Below are 12,896 nucleotides of genomic sequence, written 5' to 3'. Positions count from 1 at the left end.
TGTGTTTGTTTCTCTTTTTCTCCACAATTTCAATGACCACTTTGTATCACTGCTTGATCCAAAAGAGAGTATTCACACCACCAATATCATATGTTAGTTTTATGCACCAAAGGATGTGTCTAATGATCATTTTGGGCCAAAGTCATTTTCACAAAAGCATATACATCCAACGAAAAAACGTATAAAAAAAATTAAGGAACGTTTAATCTTTCTTTAGTTTACAATAGATTTGAGGATCAAACTCTGACCTATATCATATTACTCAAATTTCTTACAATTAAACCAAACCTTCATTGTAAGGTTTTTGAAAAGGAATTATTAAGAATTCAACTTTGATTCAACAAGGTCTCGAGTTCGAATTCCAATGTTGATGAGAGGATTTCATTGATATGTCTTTGTTTACACTTTACAACTAAAAATGAATTATGTGTCATATGAAATTAGCATGGCGGGCGATTACGGGGATTAGCCGAATAGCGCTATAGTATGGCTGTTTATTTTTTCTGTTTGTTTTAATAGCACTTTATAAAAAAAGCGCTATTGTAGGTCTTTTTTTAAAAAATATATATATATATATACACAACAGGGAGCCTTTTTTTTATACGTAACCTGGAGCTTAAATTAAAATTTTAAAAATAGTTTCATTAAAAACTAACATGAATAATATACAATACAATTGTATATACATATAGATATTCAATACATAAGTCTCACCCACCAAAACTAACTTATGTCTACTACAAAGGTGTTATACCTCCTCAACCATAATCACTCACCCATCCCTACACTTAATGTTCCTATGCAGCAAACAATTAATAATCAACTTGTACATCTTAGGATTGCTCGCAGCAAACTAATAATCAACTTGAACGTCTTAGTATTGCTCGCAAGCCAGCACCATTCTCATATTACCAAGAAGTCCCTAAAAATTAAACAATATGAGAGGAATTAAGAGTAGAAAATATGTGAAACAAAAACAGACTGAAAGGTATAAATATAAAGCAAAATCTCACTATTCTTACCATGACAACTTCTCTCATTGAAGGAACAAATATAAAGCTAATTTCTTACTAAAGACGATTACATGTATATATTAGAATATGGATACAAGGTTAGAGTAATTTCAGCAAAGGATCTGTTGTAGCGAAAGCCATTGGAGGAGAAATATAAATCATTCAATAACATTGTTGAGTATAAAATGCGGGACAGCGAAAAAAGCATGTCTCTTAAAGTTGTTACGAAATGTGGGACAAAAAAGTTACCTGCAAGCTGCAACTTGAGACTTGTAGGCAACTTAATCTAAAATAATAGTGGCAGGAACATAACAATCATAATGACTAAAATAGTGTTCTGCGTTTTCAAAAATTGCTATTATAGTGTTCTGCTTTAATAGCTTTAATATTATAGCTTGAAGGTTCCGTGTAGGGTTTTAATAGCGCTTTTAAAAAAGCGCTATTAAATATGTGCTATTAAATCTATATTTTGTAGTAGTGGAAAGAGCAATGAGCTGGTGAAGGAAGAGAATAGAAGGAGGGAATGAACCTGAAAAATTGTTATGGTCGAGAAAGAGTGATTTGAGGTTGATGAGTGGTGATAGATCCGGAATGGGTCCGACTAGTGAGTTGTTACGGAGGTTCATGAGTCGGAGTTGGTCGAGCCGGGTTAGGGTGCATGGAGAGAAAAAACCGTCAAGGTTTAAGCCTTCAACAATGTAGCTCACAACTCTGCCTTTTGCTCATTCGACTCCTTGCCGTTCGCAGTAGTGGTAAGGTTCGTTTAATGTGTAGAGGAGTTTGTTGTTTTGGTCTGCGTTTTGCTTGAATGACATTAGGGATACTGCATCTTGTGGTAGGGTGGAGTTTGTAGAGGAAGATAATATGAAGTTGAAGTAAAAGAAAAGATTGAAGAGTGTTATTAAACTATGCATCTTTTTAGTGTTTGTTACTACTATATGTGTGTGATTCAAGGTGTGTTTGTTTTTCAGGTTTTGGAGAGATGAAAGAAAATTTTATAACATCGATTTCCAATCTGAATATAATAGTCACTTATTCTTAATTTTCTTTATCTTATATTTTCTAGTTTAGATATATGATAACTTAAGATGACGGTGGTTGGTAAGAAACACAAAGTGCATGTTTCAAGTCAAAGTCAAATCGCACCAAGTGCATGACTCATATATAGTTCAAACATGCACTCTACCAATCTCATTGTGTAGGATATTTTATATGATAATTTATTTTAAAGTTCTATTTTAAAAGTTATTATTAATATTGTTAGTTATACACGTAATTAATTTTGTTGCTTGGTCTTTGTCAAAAAAAAAATTGTTACTATTATTGTTACTAGCTATTTTTTTTTTTTTTGGTAGAATGTTACTAGCTATTTACTTAGCACTTAGTTGTCCTAATTAATAGGACTTTTCAGTTTAGCTTGTACAGTATATAATAAATTTAGAAAGTTGGGTTTATTAGAAGATAATGATGTGCACATATATAGCTTGGCCGAGCTTAGAAGTAGAAGATATAAAGAGGAAAACAAGTTGTGTGAGCAAAACAATACGTAAATAATAAAATTAAATTTCCCAGAGCATTCAAAAGTAGTTTTTTGAGACCTTGCTAATTCATGTGCGGTCCTAGTAAGAAGTGACTGTTGTATCCTGGAGGGTATTATAGTTATGAGACCAACTGCACTGGGTAACTTACCTATGGTGGCGAAATACTCTTAAGCCCGGTGCATTTGCACGTCTCGGTCAACAATTCGATAAGTTCTTCTTGTTCTATAATTTTATTTTGTTATGCATCATAATAATTATTTGTTCTAATATTTCTTTGATTTATGATAATTCTATGTCATATTTTTCCAACACTCATAGTCATAGCCAATTCAAACAGTGTCAAGATTGGCTCTATTTTCCACACTTTTCATTTTTATTAATACCAAAATTTTGAAAATATTAATATAATAATATGATTTTTGTGAGTCCAATACACTACTAGAAATTTGATGATTTCTTGCAGATTTTCCTGCAGATAATAATTTGCAGTTATTTCCAAGACTTTTCCTACGGCTTTTGCCACTTAGAGTAGTTTCCTGCGGATTTTTTTGTTTCTGGAAATTCTGCCGGTATTCCTAAGATTTTTCCTGCGGATTTTTCTATTTCTGGAAATTCTGCAGGTATTTCTAAGATTTTTCCTGCGGAGTTTGTCGCCTAGAACATATTCCTGCGAATTCTGTTATTTCAAGAAATTCCGCAGGAATTCCCAAGGCTACGGGAATGAATTTAACAAGGATTGTGACCTTATGAAAAACTTGGGCCCAACATGGAAAGCCCACATCACATGCTTTTCATGCTTTGTGAGAATGTTCAACTCCCAAATGGCGAAATTGTCATTTAAATTGACTAGTTTGTTCAATGATGAATGAATATGGTGATGTACTATGAGATGAGTACAATTGTCGATTCTATAGAAAAGGATTTTTTTTTTCATAATATTAAAAAAAAACATAGTATTTTTTGTTGAGTTGTCTAGTGTTTAAAATTTACTTTTTTAGAGAAACAAGCGAAATACCTTCGAACATGATCCTACATATTAAATACAATGTTTTTACCAATTGAGTTATACTCACAGTGGCAAAAAAAGACAATTTCTCCTTCTATTTTAAAATAAATGTGGTTTAATAATTTTGCAACATATTAAAATTATAATGGTTAAAACAAAGGGAATAACTATTTTATTAAATTATTCTTGTTAACTATCGATGTGTTTTTTATTATCATAAATATTAAGTAGAAATAATATTTTGAGAGTAGTGTACATGATAATAATTATATGACACAATTGAAAAGAAAAAAATTAATATTATATTGAAAACTGAAAATAATATTAATTTATTTTTAAAAAATTTGTATACTAACATGATATTTATTTTGAAAAGGAGAAGTATCGTCTATTGCTCATGTGCTTAAAATATGTGCAAACCTTTTTATCATGTGGAGGTCCCTATGTGTTTCTCTTTTTCTCCACAATTTCAATGGCCACTTTCTATTACTGCTTGATCCAAAAGAGACTATTCATCACCACCAATATCATGTCACTGTTAGTTTTATGCACCAAAGGACGTGTCTAACGATCATTTTGGGCAAAAGTCATTTTCACAAAAGCATATATACATAAAAGAAAAATCCTTTTAGTCAAAAAAATAAGAGCTCTTACATCTAGGGTTAGCAGTTATCAATGATAAGAATCAATGATTATTTATCTAAGAGGTATTGTAATATTATTTGGTTGGCAATAACGTGGAGCATTTGGTGTATGCGGAATAATATTGTATTTCGAGGAGCTTGTGCTAATGCTTCGTCTTTGTTAGACGAAATTATTTATATTTCATGGTTTTGAGTCATAGGCCGTTTAAGGAAGAATGTTAATTTAGCTTTTTCTGATTGGTGTAGTAATCACTTAGTTTGTTTTTTGATTGGTGTGGTACTCCTTATAAAAAAAAAATTATTTATCTATCTTATTTAGAACCTTCTAGTTGAATAAAAAAATTAAGCGCTCTCACACTGTTTTTGTTTACAATTTACTTTGTTGAATATATTAATAAAAAGAGAATTATACGTACCCTTTTGTCTTTTGAGTAGATTTGATAGAGCAATTATGTTTTTACATAAATAAAAAATTAAAGACAATACAGTAGTGTCATTTGATTTTTGTGTGTATTTTTTAAGTGTGTATAAATTATAGAAGATAAAATATGAGTTATGTCTTACAATTCAAACACAACTTAATTAAATGGTAAGGCTGAAGAGACGTTGTATATGTTAAGGGGCATATTTGAATCAATGGATATCTTTATTCTTGGCACTTAGTGTGTGTGAATTTTACTACTAAACTCTTCTTGAAATAAAATTAAAATTAAGAGAGAGAAAATGACACACAAATATATACAATATAATATGTATATTTTAATTTTAACGTTCAAATAACACATGATTGATATTTCGATAATCCTATTATAACTTTCTTAGTCACACCATATTATTGTTTTTTTTTCTTACAAACACACCATATTGTTTTATTTCATAGTAATTTTTTTTTTTGGTTGAAAATTATACGTAGTATTGTTTTACGTAGCCTAGCTTTTCTAACAGCTCAACCTTTTTTTTCTTCTTATTTAAGGTTTAGTTATTTGTTTGGAATGGATCTTCAATACATCCTACAAATGTCTAATGTTGCATTTCATAGTAAATTTTAATATCCAAACAAATACGGAATTTTTTTTCTACACCAACAATTATATCTTTACCCTTACATACACATTTTCTTCCACCTTCTTCCTCCAAGCACCTGTTGTAACAAAATGTTGAAGCAAAATCAGATACACACTTTGTGATTTGAGAGATAAATGAGAAGAGAAAAAAATGAATTCTTTATTAATTTGAGAGTAGGGTATAATGATATGATTCAAAAACTAGGGTATACATCTGTATTTATAAGCTATAAAGTGTATCTTACTCTCTAAGTAACAACCTAACAGAATGAGTAACTGTCTAACTAACTAACTAACTGACTCAGCTAGACAGATGTTCACACACTTGTCGCTACACCTTATTATGGACAGATGTAATGTAACTACATTTGGCACAACATGATAGGTTTGCCAATTACTAAACAACATGCTCCCTTAATTTCAAACCTATGCATTAATTCCCAAGTTGAAAAACACCTAGTGAATTTCCTAAGGCTTAAAAACCTGTCAGTTTTCAAACTCTTTGTCAGAATATCACATCCTATGGTAGTGGGAGGAAAGATCTTCATGGGGGCGGAAGGCATTCCGAGGGATGAAGGTGCGGTACAGCTTGTGGGAAGCAAGTGGAGGATGATGCCTAGGTCAAGGTTCAAGTGGGACTTTGACTTGGCCGGTGATCTTGAATAGAGGTTCAAGATGGAGAGAGCATCACGGTGGTTGATGGGATCACCATCGATTTAAAGACAAGGTGGAGAATTGTTGGATATGCCTTAAAATCTCTGTAACAAGAAGTCAGAAAATCATGTTTTTGGGAGATTCTGCTTGCTCACGCCCAGGCGTGGGAGCTGGCGCCCAGGCGTGCAGAACTGAGATCAATTCTGCCTTCTCACGCCCAGGCGCAATGCGTTTTGACAGCATGTGTTGTTTTGCTTTTTTTTTGGGAAAAATCTTTTCTTGGAGGGTACTCTGACTTGGATTAGTTTTATTTTAAAATAGATTTGTTACTAGTTTTTTGGCATATATTTTTCTATAAATAGGATCACTTTATTCATAGAAATATTGAGATAGGGAGATTGGGGGAACAATAAGGATTTGCCAACAACAAAGGCTAGGGTTTTAGAGATAGAACAAAAGGATTTTCTTTTGGTATAATTCTAGGGCAAATGTTGATTGTTTGTTCTTCACATTGGGTAGACCAGGTCAAATTGAGTGTCTTGGCCACGGGAAGATATTCGGGTTTTTGGGTAGAACTAGGATTAATCCTTGTAACCCAATTTGGGATTTCTTCTTGTAAGGTGACTATTTGATTCTAGTGAAACGGATGGGCTGCTCTCTCCCCAGACTAGGTTATTTTGACCGAACTGGGTAAACAAAGATTAGTATCTCTTCTCTTTTATTTGTTTACTTGCTTTTGGATTATTTATTATCATCATCTTTATCTACTTCATATATTGGTTGCTTAATTCAATTGGTCCACACATCAAGTTTCGTATTAGTGTGATTTTATTAACAAATTCACAACAAGGTTAGAAAACATAAGACATAGCAGTTCTTAACCAATCCATTTCTCGCGCCAAAAATTGATATACGAGCCCTCTCCCAACACGCTGTTAAAAATGATATATGCGTTGCATCATTAATATTTATAAGATAAGATAAGATAAGATGGAGGAGTCCACAAAATGGTCAGAAGGTATCGACATATGGATTATGGGCTATAAGGAAAACACTCACGTCATTGGTCTTAAAAATAAGCAAATATTAAAATTCTTAAGAGTAAGAGTTTTGACACAATCCTATGTGACACAAGAGATTAGTCTTTCACATACGTGAGGATTTTTAATACTCCGAAAAATAAAAATAAAACATAAATATTTCACGTTTTATGAAAGATTGGTGCATGGGACAATTCATAAAATTTGTGAGAAGACTATTTAGCACAGCTGATAATTTATTTAGTATATTAAATACAAAAAATTTAATCAAAATTTGTATAGTAATCACAATCACAATATTACAAGTGTTGAGAGAAAAACATTGTCACATTACTTGAATACACATATAAATGATATTTTAATAAAGTGTTCGAGTTCAAAATCCCCAGACAATGATAGTAAAGATTTAGTCCCGTCCACAAACTCCCTCAGAGAAACTTTCTTCCACATATCCACGCGGAAATAAATTCTCCTCCTTCAAAATCCTAAACAGGGACGCAGTGGCGGATCCAAGACCCCAGGTCAGTGGGTGCAAAAATTTTAATGTCATTAATAAATTTAATATTATACTATATAGGAGATACCGAATTTTTATACGGTGATTTTATTTTCTTATTTTACCGTTTATTTAAACTAATAAATTTTTATTTTTCAAAAAAATATTTGCAATTTTTTTATAACTACCTGTAATATATTGAATCGTTTTTACTAAAAACTATAGAATTGAAATGTCCTAATAGTATTACCGTTTAGGGTCATTTTTTCTCTTAATCAAATAACTGAATTATTTAGGTGTATATATATTATATATTATATTTATGAAATGGAAGCATAAAAATTGAAATGCCCAAGTGGTATAATGTTTTAGTCTAAAAGGTGGAGATCGTGTTTTCGAGTCATTGCCAAGCATTTTTTGAATTTACAGGATAATAGCTATCAAATGTGATGGTCCGCTTTAAAGAATGTAATAAAACATTAATACATAATGAAATTAAAGCGTAAATACGTAATAATTATACAAAAGTTTAGCAAAAAATAATAAGAAAGTATAAAAGATTATAAAAAAAATAAATAAGAAAGTATAAAAAAGGAAACAGATGGACCTTCAAAAAATAAAAGAAACAGATGGGCCGAGTCACACCCCTGCTGGGCTGTTCTGTTTTGAGAAGATGGGGATGTAGGTGCAAAATAAAAAATTCAGTGGGTGCAAAACAGATATAATACAAATTATAGGTGCAAATATCAAAAACTCAGGGTGTGCAAGTGCACACCCTCACTTGCAGCTGGATCCGCCCCTGCAGGGACGGATCTAAGGCTATGCAATTGGGGGCAGCTGCCCCCACTATATTCTTATGGTGTTTGATTATCATGCGATATTTAGTTTATGTGGCTATGTAAAATAGTGTTTTGCCCCCACTAGATAGCAATTCATACATGAAAGGCTCCACTTTCTATCTTTCTATTTGTAGATCCTTCAACACTTTTAACAAGGAAAATTAGTAGCACATTATGACTATTACTAAAATGTCATAGCTATATTGTTGATTTTTTTATATTCTAAGGAAATTTTGTAGTATTAATAAGAGATATAATAATAGAACATACTAAAATGTTTTCTTTTTTTAGTCTTTGATCATTATTCACTTGGTACGAACATTGCATATAATATGTCAGACCAAAGTCTGAAACTTAGTATATCCATTTATTCACGTTAAAAAAGATAAAATTTTAATCACTAAACTATCTGATAAAAAATGTCTTCTTTTTTTTCGTTAATAATAATGTCATCATTATTTTAGTACGTACAAATTAAAAAATATATTTATCACATGTAATTTTGCCCCCACCAACTAAATTTTCTGGATCCGTCCCTATTCCTAAATAGGGCAGTCCGCATATAGATTTTCACTTACAAGTAGTATAAATTAATGGAGAATGTTAACTTGTGCCCTTAAGGCACATGTTAAGGAAGCAAAAATAGAAATTATTAAATGCTAATTTGTACATTTTGACCCTTTAAGCATTTAATTTGTGCCCTTAGACCATCTCCAATGGTGGTACTTATATTTTTAAGTATTAGTACCTAATAGGTACTCCCATTGGAGCAAAAACAAAATTGTACCTAATAGGTACTAGTTCTAAAATAAGACATAGTACCTAAATAATTTTTGTGGGACCCATTTAAAATTATGTTGAGTTATTGGATAGATGTGCTATTAGTGGGACCAATTTAGAACTTTTGAAGGGGTTTTGGGTTGGAGGGAATGAGTACTTATTATGTACTATTATGAAAAAAATTATAAATGAATGATGTGTACATATGTGGCCACTTAAGTACTCAAAAATGAGTAGCTCCATTGTGGATGCTCTTAGAGCACATGTTAACAAGACCCTAAATTAATTAACATCCCAATAGCTCTAAACCTAGTTAGGACATTTAATTGTTCCCTCTTTCCCATGAAAGAAAATTAATCGTTTGCTCTTTCTCTCATTTTTGGGACGCTCAATTAATATTGATGGATTATATTATTTAGTTTTTTACTAATGATGGATTATAAGTGAATATGAAATTATTTGTGAACTCTATTAATTAATAAATTTATTGGAGATAGAGTTGGAGAAATTTGATGCTTATTAATATTGAAAATGTAAAAATGAAAAAGTGAAGTATAATATTGTTCTAGTATCATGATCCAGTAATAAGATAAGAGCTAAATATAAAAAAAATGAGCAGCTCCTTAAAGAGTTTGATAAATATGATAATTCAGTAAAGTGAGGAGTAGTGATTGAATACATCCCTTAAATGAATGAATACATCCCATAAAAAGAATCCATCTTAGTCCTAGACATTGCTACTTTGACTTAATACTGTATTAAGACTATTTTAGTATAATTATCTATAATCACATGTGTTACACAAGTAGAATAATTACTCATTGCGGGTACTTTGTCTCCTTCATAGGTAGCTATTTGTTCAAGTATATTACCAATATTCTAGAGTGTGGTTACGTAGGAACAAAATCTTAAATTCAACAAGGTAAAGCGACTTCTTGCTTGTAATTAGTTACTAGGTCACTACTACTACACCTGTTCTCTAATTTATCTCTTCTCCAACCACCTCATCACCCTATCACTATTTCCACCCTAACCTTATTTTTTATCTTTTTTAAGTAGTCGGAGTGGAATCAAACCACGAAGGATTTGGCTAAAAAATTCACAATGCGTTTGATATGCTATAAAATAAGGGATTGGTCAGGACGACTCCAGTTGGACTGTGTTTGATTGTAAAACTGTTTAAGGGACTAAGATAACTGGGAGGTAAGGAACCAGACAAAAACAAAAAAATTTGTCCTCAGTAAACCATATCGCAACTTTTTGTCTCAAATACAAGTTATTTAAAATACCAAAATACCATTTTGTACACCAAACATCGTATAAAACAACAAAAAATTTAATATCATACAAGTTTGTTTTGTGTTGTTCTACCAATTGTTCTGTCTTGGGTTGTTCTATCCGGTATTTACCTTTTAACGAATCAAACGTACCCTAAAAGTGAATAAGCAGAGTGTCAGGAATTCGAATCCGAACTCCTACATATATAATACGATGTTTCTACCAACTGAGCTAAGCTCGCGGGAATCTCCAACCTAATTTTTAACTTTTTAAGTCAAGACATTAATATTACAGGACTCAAATATCAATCATTAATATTACACTATTTTTTTGTACATTGGTACTATATTGCACTATTTTATTTCAACATTAACCTTCCTTCAAACACAAAACAATCGTACACAAAATACCGACCACATTAAGAAAAAACATATTCAACTCTAACACAAATTATCTATTTCAATTTAGCAACGTTATTTTCATGCCTAATCTTAAACCTTGAAGAAATCTCACTATAATAATACAAAGTCACCTTCAAATTCAATAAATATTTTATATTTTTTGTGTGCCCTTTACTTCACATTACTTCAATTCTCTCTTTCACTTCTTTAAAATCAAACCTTCTTTCCAAAATCACTCAAATTCAGAATCTCTTCCACTCCACCCTCAAAGGAGAGAGAGATTCTAAATTCTAAACTTTTACTCAAAATTCTAAACCCAAATTTTATTTTTTATTTTTATTTTCTTATCTCAAAAATGAAGAACACAAACACTAACACAAAACTCATTCTCCTTCATCCATATATCCAAAAACAAGGTAACTCAAATCGATTATGGCTTCTAGCATTCATATCAATTCTCACTTTAGCTTTTCTTGCAACACTCATTTACACAAGAGACAGAGAATCAACCTTAAACAACACAAACACTTCAATAATTTCCTCTGTTATTACCAACCCTGTTTCTGCACCATTACCAGCAACAGTTATTAACACTCTTCTTCACTATGCTTCAAAATCAAACGACTCATATCACATGACATACTCTGATCTCAAACCAATCTCCGACGTGCTTCGAAAATGTTCATCACCTTGTAATTTGCTTGTTTTTGGTCTCACACCAGAAACTCTTTTATGGAAAGCACTTAACCATAATGGAAAAACAGTTTTCATCGATGAAAATCGGTATTATGCGGCATATATTGAAGAAAAACATCCTGAGATTGATGCTTATGATGTTACTTATACAACTAAAAGGAGTGAGATGAAAGAGCTTATAGCTTCAGCTAAAGAACATGTAGCTAATGAATGTAAACCAGTGCAGAATCTTTTATTCTCGGATTGTAAACTCGGGATTAATGATCTTCCGAACCATGTTTATGAGGTTGATTGGGATGTTATATTGGTTGATGGGCCACGCGGGGATTGGCCGGAAGCTCCCGGAAGAATGTCGGCGATATTTACCGCCGGGGTGTTGGCTAGAAGTAAGAAAGGTGGGAATCCTAAGACTCATGTTTTTTTGCATGATTTTTCTGGTGAAGTTCAACAAGTTTGTGGGAATGAGTTTTTGTGTAAAGAGAATTTGTTGGAAGCAAGTGAGAGTATGGGGCATTATGTTTTGGAAAGGATGAATGAGAGTAGTGTTCAATATTGTAAAGGGTCATCGTCTTCTTCGTCCACTTAGTGCATGTCACGCTGAGTTTGACAGAATCACAGTGATATTTTAATTCTGCTAAAGTTTCAAAATGTAACTTTTAGCAGAACTATGATGACGCAATGTGATTCTGAAAAATTTACCGTCAACACATACATTCGCTTAATTAGTTACTCTCTTCTTCCATTCAATTTGTCATAATCATCTTAGTCACACAATTGGTTCTTCTTCCATCAGCTATTTTACCCTTATGGTCTTTTGGGGGTATTTATCATCCATTTATGCTTTGTTTGTTTCTTGGTTGGAGCTTGTAAAAATTAATAATTCTTTTTGTTTTTCATTGCTTTTCATTTTATGGAAACTGTAATTTGCTCAATGAATTCAACCTTTCAAATTTCAATTAACAATCTGTTGGTTAATTACCGTAAGCAAAAAAGTTTTTAGCGTGTTTTAAAAATCAGACAAGACAACTTAATTTGTTGAACTTTAAATCAACGTTTCCCATACGATAACGATTTAGTTCGAATTATATACTGTATTATGGTTCAAACAGTTTAATAGAGTTGAACCATGATTCAAAAACAATATCGGTTTGATATCGAATTCGATATTTAAAATATTAATATGTAGACATTGAGGAGGAGAGTTAGTTGGAAGTTCATTCTTCATGTCTATAAAAAATTAGCATTAGGTTATTGAGGTGAATTAATTAGTTTTATATATGATGACAACTACTACCTTGAGTTTAAGGTGTCTTGTCCTAAAAAAACAAAAACAAAAAAGAATTAAGGTCGCTTGGAATTGGATGGAAGTTGCTTAAGTTCAACTAATACGGTTTTGTTAAGTAAACTTGCCCCATAGATAATAGAAATTGAACCAATGAAAATT

General features: G+C 31.7%; 1 protein-coding gene and 1 long non-coding RNA gene across 2 annotated transcripts; one reads left to right on the top strand and one right to left on the bottom strand.

Annotated features, from left to right (window-relative positions):
* Window positions 1-624: 624 nt before the first annotated feature.
* Window positions 625-1,304, bottom strand: LOC123924781. Its single transcript, XR_006814840.1, has 2 exons — window positions 1,023-1,304; window positions 625-922 (listed from the first exon to the last, which is right to left on the bottom strand). It is a non-coding gene; the product is annotated as an uncharacterized LOC123924781 (long non-coding RNA).
* Window positions 1,305-10,897: 9,593 nt separating this feature from the next.
* On the top strand, window positions 10,898-12,412 carry LOC123924779 (protein IRX15-LIKE). The gene has a single exon (XM_045977751.1). It carries the CDS (start codon window positions 11,112-11,114, stop codon window positions 12,036-12,038), a length of 927 nt encoding a protein of 308 aa, XP_045833707.1. The 5' UTR covers window positions 10,898-11,111; the 3' UTR covers window positions 12,039-12,412.
* Window positions 12,413-12,896: the final 484 nt, after the last annotated feature.

The sequence above is a fragment of the Trifolium pratense genome, linkage group LG4 (genome assembly GCF_020283565.1).
Source record: "Trifolium pratense cultivar HEN17-A07 linkage group LG4, ARS_RC_1.1, whole genome shotgun sequence".
NCBI lineage: Eukaryota > Viridiplantae > Streptophyta > Magnoliopsida > Fabales > Fabaceae > Trifolium > Trifolium pratense.
The sequence above is the reverse complement of the archived record's forward strand: the minus strand, read 5'-3'. Positions and strand labels throughout refer to the sequence as shown.